Source organism: Molothrus ater, chromosome 6, assembly GCF_012460135.2.
Source record: "Molothrus ater isolate BHLD 08-10-18 breed brown headed cowbird chromosome 6, BPBGC_Mater_1.1, whole genome shotgun sequence".
Taxonomy (NCBI): domain Eukaryota; kingdom Metazoa; phylum Chordata; class Aves; order Passeriformes; family Icteridae; genus Molothrus; species Molothrus ater.
In genome coordinates, this window is record NC_050483.2 from 39,681,541 (window position 1) to 39,705,080 (window position 23,540).

At 56.4% G+C, this 23,540-nt stretch overlaps 2 protein-coding genes across 3 annotated transcripts; both read right to left on the reverse strand.

The window, feature by feature from the left end:
- Positions 1–1,145: 1,145 nt before the first annotated feature.
- Positions 1,146–9,195, reverse strand: RPS6KL1 (ribosomal protein S6 kinase like 1). 2 transcript variants are annotated; one of them, XM_036383601.2, is made up of 11 exons: positions 8,692–8,763; positions 8,372–8,496; positions 8,109–8,247; positions 7,436–7,528; positions 6,599–6,646; positions 5,731–5,863; positions 3,476–4,372; positions 2,563–2,652; positions 2,327–2,409; positions 1,947–2,042; positions 1,146–1,821 (listed from the first exon to the last, which is right to left on the reverse strand). In XM_036383601.2, the coding sequence occupies exons 3-11, from the start codon at positions 8,232–8,234 to the stop codon at positions 1,711–1,713; spliced, it is 1,677 nt and encodes a 558-aa protein (XP_036239494.1). In that variant the 5' UTR covers positions 8,235–8,247; positions 8,372–8,496; positions 8,692–8,763; the 3' UTR covers positions 1,146–1,710. The 2 variants fall into 2 exon arrangements, with proteins under 2 accessions (XP_036239494.1, XP_036239493.1); XM_036383600.2 differs by lacking the exons at positions 8,109–8,247; positions 8,692–8,763 and adding an exon at positions 8,785–9,195.
- Positions 9,196–12,880: 3,685 nt separating this feature from the next.
- Positions 12,881–19,712, reverse strand: PGF (placental growth factor). Its single transcript, XM_036383205.1, has 7 exons — positions 19,647–19,712; positions 19,456–19,495; positions 18,616–18,812; positions 17,096–17,172; positions 15,433–15,462; positions 15,280–15,342; positions 12,881–14,576 (listed from the first exon to the last, which is right to left on the reverse strand). Exons 1-7 carry the CDS (start codon positions 19,710–19,712, stop codon positions 14,555–14,557), a joined length of 495 nt encoding a protein of 164 aa, XP_036239098.1. The 3' UTR covers positions 12,881–14,554.
- Positions 19,713–23,540: the final 3,828 nt, after the last annotated feature.

Consider the following 23,540-nt stretch of genomic DNA (forward strand, 5'->3'; position numbering starts at 1 on the left):
GAAGGGAACATACAGTCAAACTCTTAAAATTATGCAAACTGCTTTATTTAATCTGCCCTGTCAAGGCTTGCTGTAAGAGAGTAGTGCTTGAAACTTCTTTTGACTCTTTGGGTGACACCCATGGCACTGAGTTGCAAGATGCCATGCTGTGGCTTTGGACACAGGGTCCTTCCTCCTGAACCTCCCCTGAATCACAGGACTAGGAAGCTGGTGGACAGGGGTGCAAGGGTGCAGCTAGAGGGTTCAGCCAGTGCGGGCTGCCATGGCGAGGAAAAGCCCCAGGCTCAGCTGCTCCTGCTCAGTCCTCCAGTTTCTGCACAGCAATTGAGGTGTCCACCTTTGCTGGTGTAGATGAGTTTCTCCAGAGCTTTGCTTCCCTCTGGTGGATGAGCACTCCTGCTGCTGCCTGGGAGGGTGTCTGCTGTTGTGGGCAGGCAGGAGCTGGAACCAGCAGCCACAGAGACATGTCTGTGGTACCAGTCATTCCTTGCTATGGGAGATAAGTGAGCAGTGTGAGGGGTGCTGGGAGAGGAGGGCCAGAACCGAACTGCTGCCATTGCCACCTCATCCTTGAGCCTGTAGCTTTTACTTGCACCACTGAGCACAGCAGCCTCCACCTTGGGCTGTCAGCAGACACATGTGTTTGTGCTTTTTCTTTAATCCAGAATCTTTATACATGTAGCCTCCTTCCCTCTGTGCTGGCTCTCAGAGTTCCCCCCTTTAAACCCTCACTGTGTGGTCCACCAGCAGTGAGGGTGCTCAAAGCATGGTTGGCAGGGCTGCTGTCCTGCCAGGTGAAAGGAGGCCACATGTACAAAGATTCTGGCAGGCTGAAGGATGGAAGGCTGGAGCCACAACACCTAACAATGACAAAGGGCTGGAAGACAACCCAGGCATTTCTCCCACGTCTGAGCTGCAGCCAAACAGCTGTGCAGACCTGGGAGGCTGTGAGGCAGGCAGCAGCACAAGGACAGAAGGCCAGACACTTGCTGCCACCTTCTGGGGTTTGGCTGCAGGGTGCGCATGGCTGGGGGTGACACCAACCCAGGGCGCCCAGGCAGGTTTCAGAAACACATCTGGGGCTCTCTGTCACTCAGCAGACTTGGCCTACATCTGGCTGATGCAGCTCAGAAAGAAAAGGACAATTCTCTAAGTGATACTGAGTAGTTTATTTTTTTCAGAGGGCCAGGGAGAGAAGAGCAGAGGGCTCCTTGTGTCACCCCTGCAGCAGGGATGACCCCCACACACACACACACACATGCAGTCAGGGAGGGGCAGAGACCGCAGGCTTGGGCTCCAGCCAGCAGGGCCCAGGGGGGCTGCATTTGAAAGCCACAAAACGTAACAGAGCAGGGGGGTCACTGTGGTAGCAGCAGAGATAAAAAACACAGGGAGGGAGTTCCAGGGCAGGGTGCTGAGCTGAAGAAGAGATGCCCCAAGAAGGGGAACACCACCACTTCCTGGAAGTGCACCCAGGGTCCTGTTCCCCCCAGGGAGGACCTGGAGAAGACAGGTCCAGCCTGACGCCTCCTCTTTGGAGATGGAGCAAACAGAAGCAGAGACAGAAGGACATGTAAGGCTGCAGAATCTCGTGTCCCCCAGCTCAGGGCAGCCCTTGAGGCAAGCCTTCCCCAGCAGGCAGTGCTGCCAGTGCCACAAGTGCCAGGGAAGTAGCCCAGGGCCCAGCTCCCTGGGGGAAGGAGAGCCTGCCTAGCCCACCAGCTTGTTCCAGGGGACTGTGCTGAAGAAGGAGTGAGACTTCAGCTTTGTTATGCCGCCTCTTCCAGAGCCCAAGCGTCGTTTGGGATTGTACTGCAGGAGCTGCAGAGAAAAGCAATGGGACAGGAGGATGGGGAGAGGAGGACACTGGAAATGGTTCCAGGCTGGACCCTGCCTTTCCCCAACCTCTATTCCCATTCTCCCCCCCATCCACCTGAGCCCCTCACCTCAGTGAGCAGCGATGTAGCAGCCAGGCTGAGGCCCTCTGGCAGATACAGCTGGGTGTGAGGCTGAATCCCTGATGGATGATTTTGGGAGAGTGGCTGCAGGAGGCAGAGGGTGATGGTAAGCAGAGGCACCAAGGAGAGTTGGAGCACCCTGTTGAATCTTCATTGCCACACAACCCCAGTTCTACACAGTAGCATTTAAGAGCCAGGGCCCTTAACACCCAGAGACCATGCACAGGCACTGGGAATCGCATGTCTAAAGGAACCTGGCCAAGAACTGAGGTGCCAGCAGGGCAAGGCACCCTCCCAGCCCCACACAGCTGGCAGCCCTTAAGCCTCCTCCTCCCCTGTCCTCCTTACAGAGCTCCTCAGCCTCTTACCACTCCTGTCAGCAACTCATACAGGAGAGAGCCAAAGCTCCAGCAGTCAGCTGCTTCAGTGGGGTCCACGATCCCCCCCACTTCTGCAGAAAGAGACAGAGAGGGGTTAGAGCTGGAGACAGGGAGCACCAGTGACCACACTGTGCTGGACACATCTCACTGCCTGCAGAAGCCCCCTCTGTCTAATTTGAGGCACTGTGCAGCGAGCTGGAGAAGCCAGGGGACACATCCCTTACCTGGAGCACTGTACAGCTCTTCCCGTGCCTGGCTGCAGTACTGGGGCTCCACCTCTGTCCACTGGCCAAAGAAGGTGAGACGGACATGACCTGCAGAGCAGCACCAGAGTCAAAAGCAGGAGTATTAGGAAAGACTGGGGACTCTGGTCATAGCACAAAGCCAAGCCATATCCCTGCCCCTGGGAGCAGCCAGGGCACTGGGGGCCTGTCATGCCCTGAGCACAGAGGAACTGAGCATCCCCTGGCACCACACACCCTTTACTGGCCTCCCAGTGCTTGCCCCAGGTGCACAACAGGTAAGACTGCTTGGGCAGGCTCCAAGCTCCCAGATCTCACTGCAGGCTGTGGTGAGGGAAGAAGAAGGCTTTAAAGGGGAAGGGGGGGAGAAGGTTAGCTTTCTCCTTGCACAACTCTCTGCATTTTTCTTTTCTTAAGCAATTTATAGCTCTCCAATTTGTTCCAGATGCTGCCAGCTGAGCAGGGACTTGCACTGACAGCAAGATGGCTCAGAGGGATGGGACAGCTCCAGAACATCCCCAGCAGGCAGTTACTATAAGCAGGGGAAAATAACCCACTAGTCCCACTAACCTCAGACACTGTTCAGCTGGTCTCAGCTTCCCCAGACTGGGATTTCCCAGGCAGCCAACCCCCACGTGGGAGCAGGGGCAATGCATTTCTGTGGCTATGGCCCTTGACTCTCCTGCTGCAGAGCCATCTTTTGTAATAATTACTTGGAAAACCTAAGTGAGATCAAACTTCCAATTTCAGAAATACTAAACCTTCCCAGACTCCCACCCTCCTCCAAAGCAAACACAAGAAAGTCCACATCTTCTGGAAATGGGTGAAGCAGCAGTCTCCCAGCTGGGAGACCAATTTCCTCCTCCTTGGGGCAGCAGCATGGGGCATTACCTACCAGCTGAATCAAGCAGCAGGTTCCTGGGGTTGAGGTCCCGGCACAATACACCCTGTTGGTGAAGTCCCTCCAAGGCCAGGAGGATTTCTGCTGCCCACAGCTGCACCTGCTCTTCCTTCACAGCCCACGCTCTCCGGCTGTGCCCATGGGAAGCCAAAGCCCTGCATTGTCCTGATGGTGGCTGTTTGCTGAGGCAGCCACAGGTCAGGCTTGCTCCCCAAGAGGGCTCCCACACGGCTGGGTCAGGCACACTGTGTTTGCCAGAGCTGGACAGGGCAACTCCTGCAGGAAGCTGCCTCTCACCCAGGGTCAGGAGGGGCTGAGCCTGGGAGGCCTCAGACACTTCCTTAGTTGGCAGCTGCCCTGCCCCTGGCTGGCCCCCTCTCACAGTCTTTGGTACAGGGACAAGCCCCTGGGGAAGCCTGGGGCCTTGTTGGGAGGCTGTTCTCTCAGATATGCAGCCTGTGCTGCTGGTGAGATCATTCCATCGGTAGACAACCAGGCCCTGGCCAGGGCATTTGGCTGACGCTGCTGGAAAATGGTCCACACCACCAGACACAGTCTGTGTCACACTCAGATCCTGTCCTCCAGGTGCAGCCCCACTGCCACCAGCAGGAGCCAGGAGAAGCTGGCAGTGGTTCCCTGAGCCAGAGTCTGTGGGGCCAGGGGACTGCTCCTGAGGGAGTGAGGCATCAGTGTTTCCCAATACTTGGTAGTTCACAGAGCCTGGGAGGCCACTGCCTGTCCAAACAGGGAGGATGGATACTTGGCTGCCACCCTGGGAGTTTCCCACACCATCCTCAGTGCCGTGGTGCTGGAGGGCTTGAATGGTGTTTGAACCGGCACAGTCCTGCTGGACACAGTACTTGGAGCGGAGGTGAGACCACAGTGTCCCCCCTGGAAAGCAGAAAGGAGAACAAGTGATGAGGCAGAAATTATCTCTGGTTCCCCCACTGCTGACATGGCCCAATCAGGGGCCCAGGCCAAAGTCCACATAGTGGGGTCATGATGGAGCATCATAAAATCTCCCCAGCAGCAAAGCTCAAGTCTATGCAGAATGCACCCCTGCCCTACAAGCACACCATGCCCAATGCCACAGCTTCCCTGGGACCTGGCACACCTAAGTCCCATTCCCTCCTCCTTTAGCAGCCCTCTCCCCATTCTACAGAGTCTCTTTGATCCCACCTCTGCCACTTGCATGTCACAGACAAGCAGCATATTCACAAATGCTCCTGACCCCACTGCCATCCCCACTTCCCCCTGAAAGCCTTTCCTTCCTGTGTGACAGAAATGCCAGAGAGCTCCCACAGCATGGCACAAGGCCATGGATCAGCAAGGAGCCAGAGCAGCAGACCCTGGTACCCACAGCATGTTGCCAGGGCTTCCCAGCCTCACTACATTCAGTGCTGGCTTCTTTCTGCAAACTCAGCCTATAGCAGTGCACAAGGAGTTGAGCCTGTTCTCCACATCAGCCTCCATTTGTTGTTACTGGACTCCAGCTGCTGCTCCCTACACATCCATTCAACCAGCAGAGTAAATAAGTTCCATGGACAAGCCTCCACCTTGTCATACACTTCTTCACCAGGATCTGGGACAGCCTCAAGTAAGCCTCCTCAATCTACCAAACCCCAGTATGCTCACTGCCCTTTAAGCCCTAATTTTCCATTTCCTCTCTTTGGTATGATCTCAAAATCCAGTCTCACCTTTTGTAACCAAAAAAAAAAAAAAAAAGTTTCATAAAGGTCTTGTCAAAAGATGGTTTTGTTCTACAAGTCAGGTGAACTACCTCACTTCGTTTTCCTTCTCCATCACCTTCCTGTTATGGTCAGACAATGCCAGTAAAACGGAGAGGTTTTTCTTTCCAAGATGCTGAATCACATAACTTCATTACCCAAAGGCATGACTGCTCCTCCCATGAGGCACAGTGGCTCATCTCTCTAAAGACTGAGGCTGGTTTCTGTATAACACATCCACACACAATTTCTTTCTTCTTGTGGGTCTCCACAGGCCCATTTCTAGGTTACATCCCCAGCCAGTTCTTATCAAACCTCTGCAATTCACAGCTGAACTTCTCTGTTCACTAAGTCTCCAAGCCCTGGTACCCACCACCCTTCTGTGGAGAAGACAGCTTAAATTATCACCATAAAAAACAGTCCCAAAACAGGAGGAGAAACATACTTTGGGCTTTAAAGAAAGGACAGTTTGGGATAAACCAGGATGTTTCACAGATGGAAGGCAAGGCTGTCCTCACTCACCCTGCACGTGCTCCAGATGGAGGAAGATGGAGTCCTCGCTCACATAGTAGCACAACAGCTTGACCATGAAGGGGACCCCATGAGGGATGATGGTCTGTCGCACACGGGTCTCAACATGGGATTTGGGGAGGCTCTGAGGAGGGACAGGCAGATGGGTATAGCATGGCAGGGACTTGGACTCTGTGCAGCCTAGCACCTGGCAGGGCTGGAGGCCAGGCAGAATGTGCCTTCTGCCAAGCCCCATGGCTGCTCCCAGGTCACCCCTGATGGAGCTCCCCCATCTGCACAAACTTGTGGCTCCTACAGCTCTGTCAGTCCCCAGCACCCAGCTGTGAGAAGGCAGGGCTCTGTAAAGCTCTGCCAAGGTAGGGCACTCCCCATCTGCACTGTGGGACCCAGAGGGCACAGCTGCTCCAAAGCACTGACTCCTCTGCAACCACCCTGCTCCCTTCAGGGAGGAACCTGCCATCCAACCCTTTCTCCTCCTGCCCTGGAAATGATGCTTCTCCCTCTTGTGCCAGATCCTCCTTGTACAGTTAATGAAGTACTTCACTGTTAGTTCCAAGGACACTGAAAAATACTCTAGGACTTGTAATGAGCACCTCTCACAACCTGTTTCAGGGGGTGACTCAGTTTCACACAGGCTTGAAGTGTTAAAAGTCAGAGAAATGGATGGCCAAGGAGAACTACTTCCCTTTTGATCACAGAGGGTGGTTGAGGCAGCCAAAAGAAGATTTTTGAACCATGAACTCATCCAGCCTCTGAGAGCTGCTATTTGTCATCCTCTCATCTGCCCCAGCCATCAGCTTGGACAAGGTGGCCCCAGCCTGAGAGGGAGAAGCAGGCAGATGGAACTGTAAACACTCACCTTGAGTATAAAGGTCTCACCAGTGGCTGGATCCTGGACAATCTGCACCTGGGACAGTACATACAGAACGGTCAGAAGTGGTGACCCAACACACAGCCTACAGGAATGACCCAAGGGTCTCATCTCTGGAACTGTAACAAACTCCCACCCAACTGGAAGAGTTTTGTGAGGCTCAGACCCCTGTTTTTGAAAGGCAAAACACAGGTTATTGGCAAGGAGATAGCCATGCAGCCAAGAAGCAGGAATTAAACCAAGAGGAGGCTTCCATGCCAGTTTTATTTCCTTCACGCTGAAGGGTTTCACAGTGCTCTTTCTGGGCTGAAACTGGGCCTTGGCAGGACAGGAGGATCCCGTCAGTCCTGACAAACTGAGATGTGTGAACAGTAGTGGAGAGCAATGTGCCGTGTGTGTGGATAGAGTAAGTCTGGCACCTTCACTCCAAGATAATGAACTTCTAATTAGTTTATTTCCAGACAGTTCAGCTTTTGCTGAAGTCTAGATTATCCACAGGAGGCCACCATTGTGACACCTGGGCACAAAACACAATTCCATATGTGGGAAAGAACGAGGTGCATAAACCTTCCTGTCAATATCTTGGGAGGTATGGTAAGCAAAAGTGATAGGAACATTAACAGATTTCCCAATCAACTCCTTAAGAGGTCTTGAGTCCTCTTCTATGAATTTTTCTGGGTGGGAATGGTGTGGATGGATACCCCAACATCGCTTGATGGACGTGCTAGGGCTGGCACCCCCATTCCAGCTGCTAGGACCCTCCAGCTTATGCTCCCTCTGGTCCAGCCCCAGCCTCACCCCCCCCTCTCCAGGTGAAGTCATTACCTTATCAATCACTCCCACAACCTTGCACCGTCTCAGGTTCTCCACTGCTGAGCTCAGTGTCCTGATGGGCCGGAAGCGCAGGCTGCTGTAGCCCTGCAGGGTGGTAAGGGAAGAGGAGGTAGGACCTAGAAATGCTGTTGTTCTTTACAGTGGCTGAAAAAAGCCCCTGCATTTTCCAGAGTACACAGAAATATTGCCCAGCTGGTCAACGTGCAAAGAAAACACTCCAATGGCCATGATTCATTTCTAACATCAGGTGAACTATTTTCTTGGCCAACCCCTGGATTTATCTATTTTCTAGGGAAAGCTTGCACTTGCAGCAGATTTAAAAATCACACCAAAATTTGAAGCTAGACCTGGACTGTTTCAACATTAAGGAGATCTGTGTGGAAGGTAGTTGTCTTTCTCCCTGCATTCTTCCCACTAGGCTCTGACCTTGCCCTGCCTCACTCCCCTCTCCCTTCTTTAACCACCTCCTTCCCACAATGCAGAAAGCAGCCACTGTCTTTGGTTTCCATGCAGATGGAAACAATGACAGATGGGAAGAGGACATTTCTAACATTTGACAGGATGGTTCCCTGCAGTGGCTTCAGTCTCCACAAAAATGTCCATACCCACTATGGTGGCAGCAAGCTAAGCATACACACTTTGGAGGGTGGGGTCCTGGAAGCACCTTGGGGAGCCTGGGCCCACCTCGGCTCCTTGATCCAGGCAGGGCGAAGAGCTGCCAGCTCCCTTGCAGCCACTGGCAGGTCAGGACCCTCGGCAGCTCCGTGTGCCTGCTGTTTTCTCCACACATCTTAGCGTGGTATCTGGCAGAGGCAGACGTGGAGGACCACTGGGGCTGCTTTATCTGCGTGTCCCCATCCCCACCCCGTTTCCCGGTGTCACGGCACCGCTGCCGTCCCCCCGCGCGGCCCCACGCCAGCCCCTCACCGTGGCAGCGGTGCTGCCGCCCCCCGCCGCCCGCTGCAGGTGGCAATTGAAGATTTCCTCGGCGCGCCGCAGGTACTGGGTGATCTTCCGCTTCACGGCCTCCCGCCGCTCCTTGTTGGGGTCAACTGCGGCCGGTGCAAAGGGTGGCTGTGAGGGGCCTGGCTCGGCCCCGAAGGACTGGCCACAGTCCCCAGGGGATGTCCCAGCCCTCTCGCCCTTCTCCCGGTAGGGATGCACACCCTGGACAGATGCCCCAGTGCCCTCAACACACCCCCTAGCGGGATTTTCCCGTCCCCTCGTCATTCTCCCTGCAGGGATACCTTGGCCCTCTCACAGGTATGAATGCCCCAGTGCCCCTGCTGGCGTCCCCGGAGGGATGCCCCGGTCCGCTGCCCCCGGGAGGCCGCACACACCCTGCACGCCGCGGAGCAGCACGTCCACGCCGTTCTGGTAGTGGTTGAAGGCCTCCTCGTAGTCCTCGCTGACGTCGCGCTCCAGCGCCAGCCGCAGCTGCCGCGCCGCCTCCACCAGGTAATCCCGGCGCCCGCCGCCCTCGGGCCCCGCGGGCGCCACGCGGCCCCGCAGCTGCCCCAGGTAGACGCGGGCCTGCGCCAGCGCCCGGGAGCACGGCTCGGCCTCCGCGCGGCTCATGGCCCCGCCGGGACACCGGCAGCGGGGCTGCGCGCTCCGCCGGGGAGCGACGCCCGCCCCGGCCCCTCCGCTTACCCGCGGTGCCCCCCCGGCACGGGCCCCGGTCCCCCAGCCCCGCCGTACCGCGCCCGGGCAGCGCCGCCGCCAGCATCCCCCGGCGCCGCCGGGCGGGGCGGCAGGGGCGCGGCAGGGGCGGGCGGTGCTGATTGGCCGCGGATGAGATCATCATCATCATCATCATCATCATCATCATCATCATCATCATCATCATCATCATCATCATCATCATCATCATCATCGCCCCCCGCGGGATCCGTGCCCGGGTCCCCCCGCCGGGGTCCCGCCCCCGCCCGAGGCAGGCACTCCACCTCCCTGTTAACGCGCGGTAGGCGTCGCTCCACTAGCTTTATTATCATCCTTATTCACCATTAATTGCCCTTAATTAACCAAGCTCCCGTTCATTAAATTGTGCCTTCGCAGCCGTGTTTCCTTCCTCCCATAACGCTTAATTAGCTGTGTTTTAATTAGCCTTTGTTGCTGCCATCCAGCCGACAGGTGCACCCATACCAGCAGCTCCCCACTGCCACAGTTACAATGGTGAGTGTCTTGCCACTTCACCGCGGCCAGCCCAGGGTACCCCTGGCTCTTCCCGATTTCCTCTTTCAAGTGAGTGCCATTGGCCCTGACACTGAGCTCTCAGCCAGACCTACCAGCTCTTGCAGACTCTTCGGGTTTTACCAACTTATTCTAAATCTACAGCACAGGGAGATCAGCACAAGTGCATTAAGGTGCAGCAAAATGACAGCGTAATCAATATCCCAGCTGGTGGTTAACAAATGCTTTGTGTGTGAAAAATACCGGTCTTTGGCTTACTCTAGAAACATGTATTCCTGCCCTCCTGGCCTGGCTTTTTGGAAGGCCAGAAGGCCTTGCAGGGCCTGCTAGATCATTGCACTTCTTAGTGAAGGAGATTTGCTGAACCAGGAGTGCTCAAGTGGTTACTGCCAACTGGCCAGCTGGTTTGCTGTGTCTGTGGGATGGTTGGTCCCAGATTAAATAACTGCCTTACCACTAGCATGGCAGGGGACCTGCAAAGGGAGAAGGGCTGGAATGAAAGCTAAGGGATACCCTTGGAAAAACTGTTCTAAGATTGCCTGGGAAGAGGGAGGCCCCTGCATCTTTGTCCATCCCTTGCTAACCTATGTGTATGTCCCACTACAACAGGAAAAGATCCTAAGATGGGGGTTTTCATTCTGTCAGGAGCTGGCCCTGTGCTGTGCCATCACAGCCACACCAGCCTGGTCAGTCACTGTGTCAGCTCCTGCTGGACCTGGTACTTGCTGTGAGACTGGCAGAGGGGGCACCCCTTTGTGCCAGACCTGTGGTTACCTTGCACACACTTGTAGGGGACCTCCCTGGGCTCAGGTGCCCTGGGCAGCTCTTGTGCACAGCCCAGCCTGTTAACAACAGCACAGGGCAGTAAAGCCCGTGCCCACAGCTCAGCTCAGCATCCAGCACCAAACACTGTCTCTCTTACAAAGACCATTTCTTTGGGAGTATGAAAGTATTGACTGTTCCTCAGAGGCCAGGTCTAGGAGGATGCAAAGCCATCTGCTTTGTAAGACAACTTCCTGCCCAAACACAATTGATGTACTTGGTTCTTTGGTTTCTTCTCAAAACACTTCCAGGTTCCTTTTCCAGCCTCTGCCTAACAGAGACCAATTTTTTCTGCCCTATTTACACCCCACAGTCTTTGTGGTCTTTTAATTCCCACCAGAGACTGGAGGCTTCTCCTTGAAGTGAAAAGTCTGAGCAGGCAAGAAGTGAAGGAGAGCCAGGGATGAGAGCAGGGGTGCTGCTGGCACAACTCACCTGCCTGGCTTCAGCAGATCTGTGTGGGCCTGGAGAGGACAGAGCACAGGAAAACCACAAAATCCAGCACAATCTATCTGTAGAGTGGTTTGGATATTGAGGTGATGGTGGCAGGGAGATGTGGGAAGAGGAGTCACCAGGAGGGTATAAAACTCAGTTAAGTTCTTAATTGAACATGTCCGGAGCAGCCAGAAGAGAGTGAGCCAAAGGCATCAGTGGGGAGTGCTTCAAGGATGCTCCTGTGAGGAAAAGCCTTGCAAGGGAAGAAGACTTGTACCAGCCCTGAGGCACAACTGCCTTTACCTGTGGGCTTCCAGGTTTCCATGTCAGTGCTGGACAGAGTACCTTAAATTTGGGGGATTACTTTTAGATTAACCTGTTGAAGAGCTTGTGCTCCTTGTTGGGAAGTGGGAACTGCCAAAGCAGAACCAGCACAGACAAAGAGCAGGGAGAGGAGTGAGAGCTGCCTTTTTTCTCACAAGCTAAAATTGACACATGAGAGCTGGTAAAAGCTTAAAATATGCTGAGACTGCAAACATCATTGGCTTCAACAGGCAGGATTATGCCAAATTTTGTGAGGGTGCAAAAGACTTGTAAGTCACAATCAAGAAGTTAGGACCTCAGTGTTTCTTTATTTGCATGGAGACATGCAGGAGACCTGCCTGGGCATGGCTGGAAGACACTGCTGGGTGGCAGTGCTCTGATGGCAGCTTGTGCTCAGGGACACAAGAGGTGACAGGGAAGCTTCAACATCAGGGCTTCATCAGCTACAATGCTACATCTCTGGGCCAATGCCCACATCACCTTTACAGTTACTTCCCAAAAAATGTAAATTTTTTTTCCTGGTTCATGAGGCTGCTTTATGTTTTGTCTCCCTATAACTATCCTCCTAAACCATCTTGCTGCAGCTCCTAAAGCCTTATTAAACAAACCTTTGCCCTGTAAGGCTGGAAGACACAGGGAGCCCAGGGACACTGATAACCCAGTGGTGTGTTGTTCCTGGGCTCTGTGGGACAGCTGCAAGGGGTTCTCAGGCAGGGAAAGGATGAGGGATTTGGGAGCACTGGGGCTGGAACATGTTTACTGCCTGTCCATGGTGGATGCTGCTGTCTTTGGGGCTGGGGTATGTCAGGGTCCCTTCACAAGGGCACCTACAGCCCTTGCACTGTAGTACCTGGGGACATGGGGTTCTGTAGATGTAGCTGATCTTGTCAGAGTGCTCACACATCTGCTGTGGCCAAGGAGAGCTCCCAGGAGCTAGTGGTATAAAAAAAGCTACAAGTGGGACCACACAGAGGGACAGGCAGACAGTGGTGGGTCCCCTTGAGAGGAAACATGGGCATTGGACGCAAGCCCTGAAGCCAGGAACCCCTCTGCCCCTCAGAGCAGCAGTCCCCCACCCTGATCCTCATCCTTCCATTGGGTGGGAGTTCCTGCTGGCAGTCCCTGCCACCCTGGAGTGAGGAGGGTCTGAGGACTCTCCCCTCTGGCAGGGACAGGGAAAGGAGCTAGCACTCCCCTGGGCATGTGATGCCTGCAGCAATCACAGGAACTTCATGGGCTAGGGCTCATTAGGTTCCTGTTACCTCCATGGAGCTGGAGGGAGCCCTGACAGCTGGAGCTGCAGCTCCCAAACCTCTTGTGTAAGTGATGTTTCCCCTTGCTCCAGACCTGCCCCAGCTATTCCGCTCATCATGGCTGCAGTGGGACAGCCATATCCCTCCCAGCACTCACATTCTTGCTATCCAGCACCCCATGCCACGGGAGGAGCAGGGGACAAGGCCACAAACAGCACCCGAGTGATGGAGGGAGAGAAGCAACACAGGGGTCTGTGCAAGGCAGAGGTCTGGCCCTGCCACGTCTGATGGGCAGAACTGCCTGGAATATCTCAGTGCCAGACAGTGGCCAAAGAGACACCAGGAACTGTGTACAGGAAAAGCCACTGTGTGTTAGTGTGTTTGAATTTGTTTTAATCCTAAGCATGAGTCTTGATAAACTTATTTTTATTAATTAACATACTTGATTTATGTAGCTTCCTTTTTTAAACATGTAATACTACCGGGGTATTAAAGACAATACAGAAACCATCACATACATCCTCAAGTGCTGCACTTGGTCCTCCTTGGCCTCAGAGTAGAGCCAGCCAGGCAGAAATGACACACAGTGATAGGGAAAGCCTGTGTGGACCAGGCCAGCACATGGTCCACACAGACTTTGAGTGATATGGGAAGGGGAGCAGCGAGTTCCCCTCATCTGTGAGGTAGTGAAGGAGGAACTTCATGAGCTATTTTTGAGGCAAAGGCCATGTTGGCTGTGCTCCGGGACACTATAGATGCCTGGAAATGGGATCCAAAAGGATCCAGCAAGCTCCTGAACAATATGCCTAGCTGCACAATTACAACTCACACAGTCAATTCCCTGCTATATGATGGCAGTATGCAGGTTCACTAACCTCAACACCCACCTCCAGCTTTCCCTGGCAGGTTTCTGCCCTGTCCCCATGTCCCCAGCCTCAGGCAACACCAGCATTATGGAGAGTCATAATGTAACCCCTATCATAGGCAGCCCTGTCAGGTGTGGCTAGGAGCCACCCTGGACCCCAATTCTTGCTGTGTTAGGCTCCACTCTTGTTCCTCAGAGTAGGATAAACCACAGGTCCCATCATTTAAGGGTAACCTTGAAACCTTTGCAGATCTTGCCCTCCAGTCTTTTGTTTGAAGCTTTCAAACAAAAAAAGAGAAGGGGTGAGAACAGGATGGGCAGGGTGAACAGGGAGAGGTACCAGTCCCACACTGTGGTGTGGAGGGGAAGAGCAGCTCACCCAAGGGTCTCCCAGTACCCAGCTGAACTCCAGTACAAGAACAGCCCCCAGCCCAGGGAGCAACCTGCTGGTTGCTCATCTCCAGCAGCACACCAAGGGCAGTCCCTTGGTGCTGCAGGATTGGTGATGGGGACAAACCCTGGGTCACTGCCCTATTCCAGCCTGAGTGGGTGCCCATGTGGAAGTTCCCCTGCCTTGTTGGAAAGCAGACAGGAGCTGCCAGCTCCCATGTCTGACCAGCTTTTATTGAGCAGGGCAAAGCTGAGATGCAGCTGTGAATACACGACGAGCCCAGTTCCCTCCTGTTCCCAAGCAGAACAGCTTCCCAGGCAAGATCCCTGGCACCTGCCCGGGCTGCCCTGTGCCAAAACTGGGACGGATGCAGCCCTACAGCCTTGCCTGCCCCAGGTTTCCTTCCTCCCCAGCTGCAGAGTGCTGGCAGGACAGAGAGGTTTTGCAGGTGCAGCCTTGTGAGCCATCTCCACTCACTGCCACATCATGCTGTCCTCCCCAGCCAGTTCCAGCAGCACATGCACCAGCTTAGCTCCTCATTGTCCCTAGAATGTCCTCAAACACCAGCACACTGCTTGAGCTCCTCATCTTCAGCCCCAGGTCACAAGTCCTTTTCTCTTGCTGCCAGTGGGGCAGATGGGGCAAGGGAGTCCTTGGTGCCAGGCTGTGCTCCCACCAGGGCCAAGCAGAGTAACAGTCAGCTCTTCCGTGCTGGAGTCCTGCTCCCGCTGCAGCTTGGAGGGACACGACTCCACAGGTGCCCGCGCTGGGGACAAGGGCAGCTGGCTCAGCCCAGTGGTGGGAGCGGGGCTGGGGCAGGGCAGGGGCTACCTGCGGGGTGTGCCACATCTGCAAAGAGAGCAGGGCACGGGGTGAGCACTGCCAGCACGGGAGCCTCACCTGCTCTGCCCTGGGCCCCCCCTCTTTGTGCCTGGGACACACAACTGCAGGGGTAGGGCCTGCAGGCAGCCTCTTCGTGGGGAGCAGTGAGGATGGTGGGGCTGGCACTGCTGAGCCCCCAACAGCAGCCTTCAGACAAAAGGGGGAAATGCTAGAGCAAACTGCTGGCCACAGGTGTCACACCTCAAAAGTGCCCACAATGAGTCCAGCCTGTGCTGTTACAGCAAGGAGTTTGAGAAAGTGAGATAAAGGATGGAAAGAGTAGAGTAACCCAAACAACAATCAGTCAAGGACAGCAGTAAGGACACAACTGGCAGCAAGATGAGGCTGAAACTGGAAATTCATGGATCCATGAAATCCAGCACGGTCTGTGATGGCAATAGAGCAAAACACCATCAAGTCACCAAGCCCATCCATCCCCATTCTGCCCAGCTTCGAGCTGCTGAGCCTGGAGACTACCAGGTACCTCCTGAGTCTTCGGCAGGAGGCCTGTTTCCCCACAGCCACTGTCCCCTCCTGCTTACTTCTGTGTCTGCTCTGCACAAACCCTTCACTGCTCACAGTGTCAGTAAAGATCTAAATGCTTAATGAAGACACATCCCAAGAAAATTAACCCAGAAGACACCACTCATACCTGCCCCTGCTCACTTACAGTTCACAGTCTTTCCGTCCCTTCTTGTCTTGTCTTCTCTTACCTCGGCCCTTGGACCTCCTCCTTCAGAAGGAAAGTACCACAAGAAGAGCTGATGAGTGGGAGATGAGACCCACAATCCCAGCCAGTAACAAAGCCCCTGGTGTCACTTACCTTCCCAGCCTCATCAGGTCCTGCCGGGGCCTGCAGAGTGGGAAAATGACAGAGAGAAGTGGTTATTGGGCAGTGCTGCATGTTGAGCTGCATGAGCTGGCCCCAGGACATGCCCCAATACACTGCACAATCTACCTGTCATCATTCATGTTTAAAACAGACAAAATATCTCTTCTCTTGACCTTATCAAGCCCTCAGTCAGGAGCTGGTTGCAGCAGGCAGAGAGCAGGCAGAGACAGCAAAGGGGCTGGTTGGCTTGGGATGTGACATTTTGCCAGTGAGTCTGGGGAGGGCAAGCTCAGCCTTAGCTGCTCCCAGTGGCAGGTTTCACATCCCATAGTGAAACAAGGTGGAGCATCCTGAGTGACAAACATGGGGGATTTGCTGCAAAGTTCTGGTAGCGGGTTCTCAGCCATGACCTACCTCCCCTGTGGGGGTCACAGCCAGGACATCTGCCACACCTACACTAACTACAAAAGCCAGTGATGTACAGGTGTGGAAAGCAGATTAGGAAGAAGCCAAAAACTGCTTCAGAGGGCAGCCTGCACAAGTGCTCATAGGAGATCCCCTGAAAGTTACCCTAGGGAGGAAAAGCACAAAAGGCTTAGGAAATTCCCTGCATGGGAAATAGCTGGAAGCAGAGAAGGAGGCAATTAATATATCTGCTTCTTCCCATTCTCCCTTCTGCATCTACTGACAGAGACCATGTGAAGCTGGGTTTGCTCCAGTACAGCTGCTCATAAAGCTGCAGGGGAATACCAATCTGGGAATCCTCAGGATCTTCTTCCAGGAAAGGATCATGTCTAATGGCTGCCCAGCAGGACACTCATCCCCCAGTTTTCACAATACTAAATCACCCTTGGATCACGATGAAGAGTGATGACCAGGGCCCCCCATGCAGGCAGTGCTGGAGTCTCTACAGCAAGGACCAGCTGCAGGCAGCACCAGAGCTGCTCCCACAGCACTGCAGAGGCCCCATCCTGCCCAGGCTTTCACCACTTTTGGGACACAGTGAGCACCCCAGGGGGTTGACAGGTGCCAGAAGCCTGCGGCAGGCAGGTGCTGTGCATCCATTCCAGGCCAGCACTGCATATCCAGGCCAGGCTGGCACTGTGTGTTTTAAGCTTTCATTTGTTGGCTTGGATGTAAACCTTTGCTGTATCCCCAGGTCTGTATGGGGTAGTCTCCCTTAAATGGTGGCCCCAAGACTCAGCTATTGAGCTTTCTCTTTGGGCCACAGTCACATCCAGGCATGCCAAGCCATGGAGCTCCCTGCAGAGCCACCACCTTGGACATGCTATCACACACCAAACTGCTGCCACAGAGCCACCAGCCTTGCTCCATTACCCACAGGCAGATCCTCTGGCTAAAGGAGCATAGACCAGGCATGCCAAGGTAGCTGCAGGCTTGGGGAGCACAGCCCTGCAGACAGTGCATGGAGCCTGACCTGTGTTCACAATGGCACACGCCCTGTTGTCTGCAGGGAGCAGGTGCAGAGATGTGCTGCAGCCTGCAGCTGGACAAGGGCCACAAGCACCAGCAAGCCCTAGTGCAAAGACAGCAAGAGGGGTGCCAGCCCAGCCAGGGTGCCCAGAGAGTGCCCCTGCTCCACACACAGGGTGAGCTGGCAGGCTTGCTCGTGCTGGAACCCAGGAGTCCCTACCTGCACTCGCACTGCTTGTGCTCGGTGAACGCCATCTCCACATAGGGTGCCTCCCCGTTTGGCTTTATCTTCAGGAGCTGAAAGAAGAGCAAAGGTTACTTCTCAGGCAGTGGCAGGAGGGGGCTGGAAAGACTCCTGAGCCACTGCCTTGCCACCCTAGGTTCTTGGGAAGATGCATGTCTAACCTGTTCCTCGAGACCTCCAACAACAGAGTCCACCTCTACACGTAGGCAGCACTGGCCAGGCCCAGCTGCCCCGGCAGCTTGGGAGGCTCTGCCAGTGCCACCCCTTGTCTTCAGGGCTTTAATTTAAGTCCCATGGTCCTGGGAGTTCCCAGACTTAGAAAAGATTTTTCAGTCTCTACCTTTCTGGATAATTTTCACATATCTGACCCCTTTGCACACCTCCCTTCTCTGACAGAAATATCCTTCCAGTTGTGTTTTTCAGGCCAATCCCACTGCTGCTGCCTCCTCCTGGACACTTTTCCTACAGCACTGAGTTGGAATTGACTGGAGTCAGTACCACAGTGCCTCCCCAGCCCAGGGGTACAGGATTTGCACCGTTACATGTCACAGCCCAGCCTGAAGTTTAGGTTGGACATCCAAGGGCCTTACAGGATACATTCATCATTGCTGTGATCCACACTAGCCCCTGCGGAAGTGTCTGGCATTTCCACTCTGCACACAGCAGCAGGATCCCTCCCACAGAGGGAGACCTGTGCTTGGGGAGCTGCCTCCTGTTCACACCAGGCTTTTGATCCACCCCAGCCAAGAGCTTTTTGCCATCTTGCCTTCCAACACACTTTCAGCCTCAGAGACCAAAATCACTGGTGGTTTATTGCAGGCATTCCCTAGTCCATAATCCATGGCAAAGCAGAGCATTTCCCTGGTCCCTGCAGCATCAGCAGGTTGATCTCTGGCAGCTCAGTGCAGGGGCTGCAGTGTGAGGACAGCTGCTGCCTGGTACATGGGGAAGAGTTGAACATCCCAGGACCTCCCACCCCGCATCTCACAGCTCACACAGGGGTGACTGAAAACTCGGTTGGCTCAGCCCTTCATGCTCACCATGCCCCAGTGTGGGGGCATCCATGTCAGCACCACCCCGAGCATCACCTGACAGAGGAGAGCCTCACTCCTCCCTTGATTCAAGGGTAGTACCTGCTTTGTCCCAACAGGCAGCCACAGCTAACTGAAACACCCCCCCAGCCCCACCACAGGACAGGAAAGGTCTGGAAAAATGACAGCAATGAGTCAGACAGACCACACAGAGAGAAGTCAGGGGAGGAGGGAGTGAGGCCAGTACCACCAGGGGTGACACCTGACCTCTGGGCCAAGCCCAAAGAGCAGGCAGAGGGACCCTACTGGCTTGGCTTGCATTTCAGCAGTTGTAAGCCCTCTCCCTTGCTAGCCACACTGCTACAATGCCTAGAGGATGCAAAGCTGCAAGTTCACTTCCCGGCGCTCAGTGAGCCCCCCTCCAGCCGTGTGGCCCGGCCCCGCAGCAGCAGCAGCAGCTCGTACCTGCATGGTGACCGTGCTCGTCTCCACGGGCACGCAGCGAAGACCCTCGTCCCCACAACAGCCTCCGCAGCGCTGCAGGGAGACGCAGGAGGGTCTGAAAATGTACTCCACCTCGTTGGGGAATTCAGTAATGACGTCCACCAGCTGCTCCAGAGGCCGGCAGAAACTACGATTCCAGATCTCCCGAAAGGTAAGGACTGCAAGGGACAGGGACAGGGACTGTCAGGAGGCGCCCAGGGAGGCAGAGCCCAGCCGGGCCGCTGCCGGGCAGGTGCAGCAGCCGCGGGGGGGTCCTGCAGCCACCACGGAGCACAGGGAAGCAAAGGACCACTTTGTGCTCCCAGTAAGTCCGTCACTGTACTGTGCACATCACTGTGCGGGGGCTCACACAGCCGTCCCGACAGGCTCTTTCTCCCTCTATCCGCCAGCTCCGTCTCCTGCCCAGGCTCTCTGCTCACCCCCGATCTCCGCCGCGAAGGGGCTCCCCCGCACCTCGCCCGGCCGGACAGCCGTCCCCTGGGGCTTTCCAGCAGGGAGAGCTGAAGTGGAGCTCTCTCGCCCGGCACCCCGCATGCCGGCACCGGAGGGGCTGCACTTTAGGGACTGGGCTGCGCTCCGCTCCGGCCCGCGGCGGTACCCGGTGCCCGAGGACGGCTGGGGGCGTCAGGTTGCTCCGAGCCTCGGCACAGCTCCCGGCTACCTTCCCGGCTGTCACCACGGGGCTCCAGAGGTAACACAGACCCGGGTAGTACCCAACGCGCCCCGGCCCTGCGCGAAGCCTTCCCTGGGTTGCTGCCCCCTCCCAGCCGGGGCACCGGCGGCCGCCCATTACCAACTCACCGGGAGACTCCGTGCTGACGGTCCCCCGTTCCTCCGGGGCCTGCAGGAGGGAAAGGCGAGCTCTGGGGGGGCAGCACGGGGTGATCCGCTGCCGCCCCCCGCCCAGCGCCGGGAGGAGCCGTCCCGGCCTTCGCGGCCGCCCCGGGCGGCCGCCCCGTGCTCCGACCCCCCTCCCGCCCCTCGGCTCTCACCGGGGCGGGCGGTGCCCCCAGCGTCCCGGCCACCAGCAGCCGCAGGAAGGCGCCGAGCAGCCGCATCGCCGCTCCCGCCGCCCGGTACAGACTCGGCGCCGCCACTACCGCCCTGCCGCCCCCGGCATGCCGCCCCCGCCGCCGGGCCGCCGGCCCCGCCGTGCCGCCTCCGCCGCCGCCGGGCCATGGGAGCGCGCCCCGCTCCGCCGCCGTATTTCACCGCCACCGCCCCGCCGCCGCCCCGCCCCGGCCCCGCCGCGGGGCGGGAGCAGGTGCCCGGCCCCGGCGGCCGCGGGCACGGCCGGTGCTCCCGGACGCGGCGGAGCCCTCTCCTCCAGCGCCCCCGCACCGCCTCCGGTCACCGCTCCATCGGGCTCTCCCGGCGCTTCCATTCACCGTCCCGTGCCCGATGAATCCCCGGCCGGCGGGAACCACCGGGGCTGTGCTGGGCTTCTCGGCTTGCTGTTTTCGCTGCCCCATGCCCATCCACCCGTGTGCCCACCTGGCTCCTGCCCCCATACAACAGCCCCTATCCCACCATCCTCTTCATTCCTCTACTGATGCTCTGTTCCCACCCAAACTTCCCATGCCTGTCCACCCACCCTCTTCCCCCTTAAGCTGCCCTGTGCCTGTTCCATCAGCCCCTGCCGTTGGACCCCTGCCAAAGGGTTTCCAGCCTCCCCAGCCTCAGGGACAGCATCCTGGTTCTGGTCTACAGCTTGGAAGGGAAGGGGGCACAGCAGGTCTTGGGTCAAACCCTTCTGCCAACCCAAAGGAGCTCTGTTGGCCTTTTCTGTTCTATTTTTAAGCCCCAGAGGCCAGGGAAGCTGGAACTATGGGAGGTGTGATGAGATGCCGACAGGCAACACGATCCCCAACGGCTGCAGGTCCCAGGGAAATAACGAGCTCTGTGTCCGTGCCAGGATTCACGTCCTCCTGGGAGAGTGGGGAGGCTGCTTCAGGGCTTCCCTACCCAACACCATGTGAGGTCTGTCCCTGCAGCATGAGGATGCCAGCGATCTGCTCCCAACCCTGTGGGATCTGTCCCCAGGGGATGCAGGACATGCCAGCTGCCTGTCCTCAGCCCCACTGGGCCATGCAAGTGGCGGTGACTCAGGCATCAGCAGGAGCTGGGCTCAGTCAGGAGCTTCTAGGCATTGGTACCACTGAGTGTGTCACAAAGCTGCTGGAGCAAGGCCTGGCAAATTAGCATGGAGATGCTGCAGAGATAAGCACAGAGAATTCCCAGCCCCACCGCGGGGAGGGTGTGCTGCAGTTCATCACTCAGCACCAACTCAGCAGCTGCTGGGGCTGCTGTGGCAGTGTCAGTGCCTGTTCATGCTCCTTCTCCTGGCCGGGCAGCAAAAAGCAGGTAACATCCTCAAAGTGGTCACTGGAGCGTGCCTGTGGTCTCCCTCTGCCACCCTACAGACCCTCCTGGGCCAAGGGGACCCCCTTCCCACTTCCCCAGGGATGGTTGTGAGATGGGGTGAAGAGAGCATTTCCTCCCACCCGAGAGCAGAGGCCACCCTGAGCAGCAGCTGCTGCCAACTCACTGGACAGACAGAATCCTGTTATTGCAAAGACTGTGACCACACGGGGCCTCATGCCTGTCCTTGCAGGAAGGTCCCTTGGGGCCACCTCTCAGACACAAGGCCAGCCTCTGGCGCTGGAGCAAAGGGCTCTCCCCCAGGAGCTGTGTGGCTGGGGAGACCAGCCCTTAATTGCTGAGTGCAGTCCTGTTCCTAGTCTGAAGCTATTTCCTCAGAGGCCTTGGGCAGAGTTTACATTCCTGGGATGAGCATCCACTTTCTAGGCAATGTGGAACAGAGACAGGAGAAGAGGAATAATATTTGGACACCGGTAACCTGTGATCAGCAACATCCTCCTGCATATGGGAGAAACATCAAGCTGGCTGGGGTCACAGCTGCTGGCTTTCCCCTCTGCCATGCTCCTCCCTGGGGGGCCAAATGTGCCCTTCCCCAGCTGCAGGACAGGGCTGGAGGTCGATGCTATAAATGCACGAGCATGTCCCTTACGCCGCCTCCCACTCGGCTCTGGGGAGCAGAGTTACGCATTTGGGAGCAAGGGACAGAGGAAGCTCAGGGAACCAGCCAGGGACATGAGGCAAACAGAGACATTTCCTTAAAGAGCAAATGCCTCCCTGCAGTGAGCCCCACGCAGTGGCTGCTGACTGGGAGCATCACCTCGAATATGGCACTGTTGGTGCCACCTCCCCTGCCCTGCTCACCGAGCTGAGGAAGGAGGTGGGTGGGGAATGATGGAGTGTCCTTGCTGTGGGTGAGCCCTGGCTGTCAGGTGGGGAAGGCCAGCCCTGGCACTCAGCTGCAAGCATGCCATGGCACAGCCCTGCCAGGGAACAGGGTCACCTCCATGCCTCCTACACCTTCAGGGTGAGGGGCAAGAGCAGGGGCCCTGGCTGCCCAGGGGCATTGAAGGAGCCCAGAGCAAGCAGCTGCTCTTCCCTGCAAACCCCACCCTGCTCATTGCTGGAAGGTCCCTCCTAAGTAATCTTTTCCATAAAACAGCCCCATGTCAGCATCAGAGTTCTCTCACGGGCATCTTATGCTCTGCAAAATCCCACCTTTGGCATCTCACATGGAAAGAACCCAATAAAAACTTGTCCCTGCATCATTCTTAAACTGACTGCAGCCAGGACCTCCTGTGTCACCCCTGAAGCCCTCGGAGAACACCTCTGAAATCCTCAGGGCATTATTTTTGTTCTGCTGCTATTTAGGACAGATAACTCAGTCTCGTCAAAGCTATAGGCTTCTACCAAGGGAAGGGCCAGTCCATCCATGATCCAGTGCCCAGCACAGTCACACTCTTGTGTTTGACCCCAGTAGGCAAGAACCCCACCATTAGCTCCCTATATCCTGCATTGTGACAGGACTCCTGAGGTCAAAGCAGCAGGAGGATGTAGGGCACTGGGCTCCTCACACCTGCCCATCATCCCAGAGCCCCCAGATCTCACCCTCGCTGTTTGATTGCTTTCTCTGCTTCTGTGATCTCTTCTCTGAGAGTCTCCTAAGCTCCACTAGCACAGAGTCAGTCCATGCTAGCGCTGAGATAAACCAGGTCAATCATCCGCAGTTTGTATCTCCGCAGTGAGAATGAGGATGGGAATGGGCTGGCTGGGGCATCCCCAGCTCCAGCCTCTTGGCACAGGTAACCCAGGCCTCTCTCTCAGCCGACTGCTGCTGACTTCTGAGAAATGCAGGGATCTCCAATGCCCTTGCAGGCAAGCAGAGCTGCACCAATGACCCCTGAACAATCAGGGCTGCTCCTCAAGGAAACAGCTTGCAAACAACCTGCCTGGGCACCTGGGCCCCGAAGGACTCCTCAGAGCTGTGCTGCAGCCGCTCCAACTCCGAGATGCCCTCGGCAGCACATCCCCTGTCCCTGGCGGCTGCTGCGGTGGCGTCAGCGCCTGTCCCAGCCCAGGTGTGCAGGGGGATGTGTTTGCCGAGGGGGAGACTGACAATAGGGGGAAATGGGCCGGGCTGTGCACCCCGATGGTGGCGGCCCCCAGCCCCGGCCCGCGGCCCGCGGAAGCGTCCGGCCTTAGTCAGTGCCGGCCGCACGTGGCAGGAACTCTGCTGTTTGTTTTGGTTCCTGGGGAGGGGAGCTCAGCCTCCCTGGGGACCCACAACCAAACCTGCAGGCACCTGACAGTCCAGCTCCATGCCTGGGGACAGCAGGGTCTGTTCCCCACGGGTCACGGGCACTGCAGGCTGGCCTAGGTCAGACGTGAGTTTTGGAGGGACATGGGATGAGCACCAGGACTGCCTGAGAGCACTCCAGGCAAAGAACCCAGGCAAGGGGAATCCTTGGCAAGCCTGGGTCCTGCTTTCAGACACTAATCCCTTGTGG

Coding starts and splice junctions, on each gene's coding strand:
- RPS6KL1 (XM_036383600.2), bottom strand. CDS start 9,022: ATGAGCCGCGCGGAGGCCGAGCCGTGCTCCCGGGCGCTGGCGCAGGCC. Junction 8,497..8,784: donor GCTGCTCCGCGGCGTGCAGG/GTGTGTGCGGCC, acceptor CACCGGCCGCAG/TTGACCCCAACAAGGAGCGG. Junction 4,373..5,730: donor CCATCTGGAGCACGTGCAGG/GTGAGTGAGGAC, acceptor TCTGCTTTCCAG/GGGGGACACTGTGGTCTCAC.
- PGF (XM_036383205.1), bottom strand. CDS start 19,712: ATGCGGCTGCTCGGCGCCTTCCTGCGGCTGCTGGTGGCCGGGACGCTG. Junction 19,496..19,646: donor TGGGGGCACCGCCCGCCCCG/GTGAGAGCCGAG, acceptor TCCCTCCTGCAG/GCCCCGGAGGAACGGGGGAC. Junction 15,463..17,095: donor CACAAGCAGTGCGAGTGCAG/GTAGGGACTCCT, acceptor CCCACTCTGCAG/GCCCCGGCAGGACCTGATGA.